The 6,536-nt window shown below is 44.1% G+C and overlaps 1 protein-coding gene across 1 annotated transcript in view; it reads right to left on the reverse strand.

The window, feature by feature from the left end:
• LOC106936272 (ephrin type-A receptor 10-like) overlaps positions 1-3,367 on the reverse strand; it is a 91,505-nt gene extending 88,138 nt beyond the window's left edge. Inside the window, exon 1 of the mRNA XM_015017153.1 lies at positions 3,158-3,367. Within this exon, the coding sequence (XP_014872639.1) occupies positions 3,158-3,236 (79 nt within the window). The 5' untranslated portion in view covers positions 3,237-3,367. The remainder of the gene's footprint in view (positions 1-3,157) is intronic.
• Positions 3,368-6,536: the final 3,169 nt, after the last annotated feature.

Here is a 6,536-nt window from a genome sequence, read left to right on the forward strand (position 1 = left end):
ATGATCCGCTGTCATTCCCCCCCTTTCAAAACAACCTGTTTTCCCCTCCACCATCCTTTCATTTCATCCTGTTTCCTCTCTTCCATCCTTTCATTTCATCCTGTTTTCCTCTCCTCCATCTCTTCATCTCATCCTGTTTTCCTCTGCTCCATCCTTCATCTTATCCTGTTTTCCTCTCTTCCATCCTTTCATCTCATCCTGTTTCCTCTCTTCCATCTCTTCATTTCATCCTGTTTTCCTCTCTTCCATCTCTTCATTTCATCCTTTTTTCCTCTCTTCCATCCTTTCATTTCATCCTGTTTCCTCTCTTCCATCCTTTCATTTCATCCTGTTTTCCTCTCCTCCATCTCTTCATCTCATCCTGTTTTCCTCTCCTCCATCTCTTCATCTCATCCTGTTTTCCTCTCCTCCCTCCCTTCATCTCATCCTCCGTTCCTCTGACCTTCCCTGCCTTCCTCCTCTTATCTCAGCTGAAGTGACGGCGTCCCCGAGGCTCTGACAGGAGGACGCCGCGGCGCCGCGGCGGCCATGTTCACAAATCACTCTGACCGCTCGCGCTCTGTGAGGTCAGACATGTGATCCAGGCAGAAGCAGCTTCTGCCTCCTGAAATGAAATCTGAACCAAAGTTCTACCAAAGAAACAGAAAAAATGGCCAACTGGAGCGTCACGTCGCCCCCTCCAGGAAGAGGAGTGAAAGTCTTCACAGAGGTTGGATTGTCCCTTCCAGGCTCCCATACGATGCTGAGATTCTCCCAGTTCTCAGTAAAACTCAGAGGTTCTCATGTGTTGAAGCTTTTGGTTTCATTTTGTAGAGTTTAAAGCTTTAAACGGCGTCTCTGACGTGGCTAATGAGGGAGAACCTCAAGGCTGATTCCTCAGTTTCTGCTGTATTAAGATTCACTGCTTAATTATTTAAACTTCCTGTGAGTTTATTCTGGAAACCAGCAGAGTTAACAGGTAGAGCATCAAAGATCTTCATGTTTAAGAAAACAGAACAAAGTTTGCAGCTGTGAGGCAGACAGCTGGACGAAGACGTCTGACGACGAAGACGTCTGACGAAGACGTCTGGTTCCTCACATGGAACCCAAACCAGAACCTGCAGCAGGTTCTGCTCCTGCTTCATGTTTCCATCCAGTAAAAGTGAAAACCTGACGATGAAAAAATTTCCTTCAGGCAAACCGATTCTCACTCCGAGTCGGACAGAAGAAATAAAGTCCTGAACGTTAAGCCTGAACTTTCCAGGTGAAAGATGGAAACTTTGCTCACATTTCTGTCAGTTTGGACCGGAACCGACCCGCTGATCCTGATTCCACTGAATCTCTGCGTTCAGATCCGCATCACGGTTCATCCACAGCAGGAAACTGGCAGCTTAAGGAAAACTTTTCTGTTTCTGGTGAAATGATGAAACCTGCAGCGTTTCTCCTCCGAGCTCAGATTAAAGTTCTGATCGGATCATTTCCCTCCTGGATGCAAAAACTAAAATATTACCAAGAATTTCTGTTTAGTTTCTAGAGCAAAAAAAAAAAAAAAACAGGAGCGATAATCCCTTAGTGTTGATAAAATGCAGATTATTCAATTTACGGATGAAATAATCTGAACTGGTGCTTTTTATATGAATAAGAAATAGAAATAACTGTTGTAGATCAACACCGTTTAAAAAGTTACATAAATGAAGAATAAGAATAAAAAAACTTTTGTCACATTAGAAACAACACAAACGAGTTAGTTTAGAACCGATACCAACTGTTAGTTACTGAGTTAAAACGGCTCCTGTGCTGATGAAGATATTTAAACCAAACAGATTCAGAGTTTTTACAGTGTAGATGTTGATTCATCCGCTGATAAAATCATCCAGAAAAAACGCAGCTGCAGGTGAGGATGAGGAGGATGAAGATGATGAAGAAGGTGAGGATGAGGAGGGTGGGGGGGTAAATGAGATCCCGATGAGATGCCAAGGTGTGTTAGTGCTGAGGTGTGAGGAGACCTGGAGGGAGGAGGGCTGGACACACACACCTACACACACACATATCTACACACGCACCTACACACACACATATCTACACACACACCTACACACACACCTACACACACACATATCTACACACACACCTACACACACACCTATCTACACACACACATATCTACACACACACCTACACACACACATATCTACACACACACCTACACACACACATATCTACACACACACCTACACACACAGATGTGTGCTAAGTCAGCTCTTGGGCAGGAGGAGGAAGATGAGGATGAGGAGAAACAAAGAAGAGTCGGATCCCAAACACACACACACACACACACACACACACACTCCGCCAGAATGGAGACAACAGAACCCAGAGAGACGGGTCGGGGTCCGAACAGAACCAACAGAACCGGTTTGCTCTCAGTCATCAGTTAGAGAACCGGCGCGTAGATCTGAACCCGGAACGTTCCCTGGTGTTCAGGGAACCGGATCAGGTTAAGGATCCGGCGGCGGGTCCAGGTTCTGTTCGGGGTTCTGGAGGACAAGCGGGTCCGTTGTCCCTGCGGACAGGAAGCTGAGCGTGTGTGTGTGTGTGTGTGTGTGTGTGTGTGTGTGTGTGTGTGTGTGATCCGTTCAGCTGCTTCTGTTCAGAAAAAAATCCCAGATCTGAGTCCTTCATCATCATCATCATCATCATCATCATCATCATCATCATCATCATCATCACAGTCCGTCTCAGCCCGGAACGACGCTCACTCTGGTTCTGAAGGTTCTAAAGGTTCTGAAGGTTCTAAAGGTTCTGAAGGTTCTAAAGGTTCTGAAGGTTCTGTTGCTTCTGTTGGTTCCAGAACCGGAACCTCCAGGTCCAACAGAACTCAGAGTGGATCAGGAAGGATTCGGAGTTCTGACCTGGATCTGCAGCCAGAAACCGAACCCGTCCTGCTGGCCGAACCGCCCGGCATCTGGACCACAGAGGAACCACAGAAAAGTCCCGAACCCATCCCGGGAACACTTTCTGTTCCTCTGGACCGAACCTTTCAACTTCAGCCTCACAGCAGCTAAACTCAACCAGAACCGGTCCAGACCGAACCGTGCACCTCTCCTCCTGACCCAGTTCGGGTCAGGACCAGCAGCTCCGGAGCGGACCGAACCGGACTGGACCCAGCGGAACCTACCTTCCTCCGCCTGGCAGACCTGGACCCGCCGCAGCAGCAGGACCCACAGCAGCGCCGCCAGGGTTCTACACACATCCATGATGGCTGGGTTCGGGTTCGGGTTCGGGTCCAGTCCGCGGGGTTCTGATCATTTCTGGCAGAGACGCTCCGTCAGCTCGAGCGCAGATCCGTCTGGTGACGCGCCGCTCCGCGCGCAGGCATTTCTGTGCTCGGGGGCGGGGCTTGGGTGGGAACTGACGGCAGCATCAGCCAATGAGAGGAGGCCAGAGAGCGCGGGCCAATCAGAGGCCAGGGAGCTGGAACGTGCTCACCTGGAGTTAAAACATGAATCTCTGCGGATTTTTACACATTAAGGTTAATTTTTCACTTCCATGCTCTGAGTTTTAATAAAACAAACTAAGTGTTTGGTATTTAGTTTATGAAATAAACTAATTATTTCGTTTGTTTTATTAAATAAATATAAGAACAAAGAAAAAGAATCAGATGGAGAGCAGGATCCGCATTCTGGTTCTGGTTCTGCTGCGGCAGCTCGGATATTCATTCATTCATTTCTGTTTTTCATTCTTTCACAGTTTAAAATGATCGTGTCATGTCGACATAAACCAAATTCTTGAATGTAAATCAGAATTTCCTCGTTTTGTTTCTCCGCTCCAGTCAGATTTATTTAAATGTTTGACTTTTTCATTTCCAGAAACATTTTCCATAATTTATCTGCCAGCATCATAAACTCATATGTACTTTGCATTTAATTATTTTCTTTAAATCAGGATTCTTATATGTCAGTTTTAGTTTCTGGTTCACATTGTGTTAAAAGTCTCCTATTGATCAACTTTTACATCCATTTATTAATCAATTAACCAATAATTAATCACCAGGTCATCACTGTATTGATCCTCAGCTGAGCTTTTCTCATGTTGATGTTGAAATTATTTTTTAGTTGCAGATGAATCATTTGCTGCAAATTATCAACATTAATTAAAGGGATGTTTAACTTTTAGGCAATAAAATGTTTATTTTATTCCTTAAGATTTGAATTGTTTGTTTATTTGTACTTTTAATTTTGTGTAAACACGTTTTAGTGTTGAAATGAAACATCTGGAAAGTCTTTTATTTGAATAATTGATAGAATAACTGATCAGTAAAATAATGATCATCTGCAGCTAACAGTAACAGGTTCTGTTAGCAGGACGGGTCGTTTGGACTCCAGGCAGCAGAACCAAAATCATTTATTGTCTCTGTGATTCACACCTGGATCTCAGATGTGAGTAAAACGCTTTGGAGAGCGAACGGATCCGTCACGGTCAAAGAGCAGAGACTTGATTCCTGCTGCTGCTGTCAGAGGAGCTGGATCAGAACCGACCGGATCAGAACCGATCAGGCGGGTTTTCACTGAGAGGCTCTGGACTCCCTCAGACCTCCTGCTGGGTTCTACAGTCTGAAACTCAGAACCTTTAGCTTCATTAGAGACGTGAACGTTAAAGTCCAGAGTTTAAGATGGATTTCCTCCTGACGGTCCGGTCGACCCGGTTCTACTGGAACCAGAACATCTGCTCCACCTCCAGCTGCTCTGAGTCAAACCAACCTGTTCCCCTCTTGGCCTGTGGGGGCGCTGCACCAAGAACCACTGAAGGAAACGACACCAAAACCTCTGAAGACACTGAGAGCAACTTCCTTCTTCACCAGATGGAAACAAGATGGAGATTTTAGAGGTTGGAGGATTTCTCTTTAGGCTAAAGACCAGGAGCCATTTCTGCTGCTAGCGCTAGCTAGCGTTAGCTTTGGTTGTATTTACCCAGAATGCCCTGCGCTGTAGTCCACTTCCTGCTTTTGGAGCGGTTTCTGGTCCTCCTCCTCCTGCGTGCAGAAGCTCGTCTCTAGCTCTGGTTTTGCATTATTGATGAGGAACTCGATGACCTGCAGAGGTCAGCCGCTGAAGCAGCAGGTTCCTGAAGCTCCTCCCCCACCGGTCAGTGGGAGGAGCCAGGAGGAGATCAGTCAGCCATCGGCCGGTTCCACTTTGGAAAGTTAAATAAAGATCCACTTTGGACTTTATCAGATTTGAACCCATTTAGTTTCTGTAATGATCATAACTTCTTTTAATTTCTCATCCTGGATTCTGTTTTAAATGTTCTGGATCTACAGTTTCCAGGATTTAGTTTTGATTTTTCTGAGCTTTGAAAAAACCTCAAAGTTTCCTTAAAAATATGAAACAGTTTATATTTGAATTAAAATCAAGACTTCAGTCCAGGAAGCTGTTAAATAACAAGAATCACAAAAATAATCAACTTTCATCATAAACCAACATTTGATGACAGCTGAAGCTGAACAGTCACTCGGCTTCAGTCCCTCCAGGGTTTTTCAGTGTTTTTTTTTTTTTTTTTTTTTTTTTTTTTTTTGCAGTCACTGATTTTGAGGCGACAGTTTTAGAAATACGTTTAATTTTTCAACATTTTCCACATTCCTTTAAAAATATACATATAAAAACAGTATTTTTATTCTTTAAAGAACGTTTTTAGGTCCGTTTTTGTTACTTATCAATCACAGACATATCTCAGTGGAGTACTGCCACCTGCAGGTCGGAGTTGGTAAAGACTTTGACCGTTTCTGGAAAATTTCCAATAAACTACAGTAGAGGGACTGTTTGGTGGTGAAGGTCAAAGGTCAGTTTCTCGCTCTTTGGTTTCATTCTTTGCAGATGATGTTGTTATTGGAGCAGCAGATTCACTTCTGGAGTCTTTTTGTTTGTTTGGTTTTTTTTTTTTGCTAAAATTGGTTCTTAATGCCTTAAAAACAAATAAAATTTTCCGTCTGCTGTTGGCGTCACAACATGCAAAAACTTTCTGTCCAGAAAATATTTCTGTCAGTTTTAGATCTTTGAGACACATTTAGATGAATGTTTGCATATTTTATTGAATAAAACCTGAATATGTTGGACTGTGAAGAGAATCAACTTCCCTCTGGAGGAGCAGAGAGGAAATCCTGCCAGGTGTTAGAGTCTCCACACACACACACACAGACAGACGGAGAGTTTCTGCAGCTTTAAGATGCGATCAGCCGGCAGACATTAATCACATCAGCAGCTCATAATGAAATCAGATTACTGAGTCACTCCAACAATGTTTCTGCTTTATTTTTATTGCCTTCATTAGTATTTCTGAACCAGGCGGCTGCTGATTTGTTCCAGGATTTATTGCAATCATCCTTTTCTTTTATTAATGCAATCAGAGGATCATTTCCATATGTGGCTGGACTGCAGATCAGATCGGCGCGTCACCACGTCACAGTTCACCTGCTGGAACCTCCTGCAGCCTTTCAGCAGGTTCACCAGGTTCTGGAAGGATTTCAGTGAACAAACCATCTCTAAACGTCTCAGATTGCT

This window comes from Poecilia latipinna, unplaced genomic scaffold, assembly GCF_001443285.1.
Source record: "Poecilia latipinna isolate Pla-1442-1.1 unplaced genomic scaffold, P_latipinna-1.0 Scaffold2110, whole genome shotgun sequence".
In the NCBI taxonomy this organism is placed as follows: Eukaryota; Metazoa; Chordata; class Actinopteri; order Cyprinodontiformes; family Poeciliidae; genus Poecilia; species Poecilia latipinna.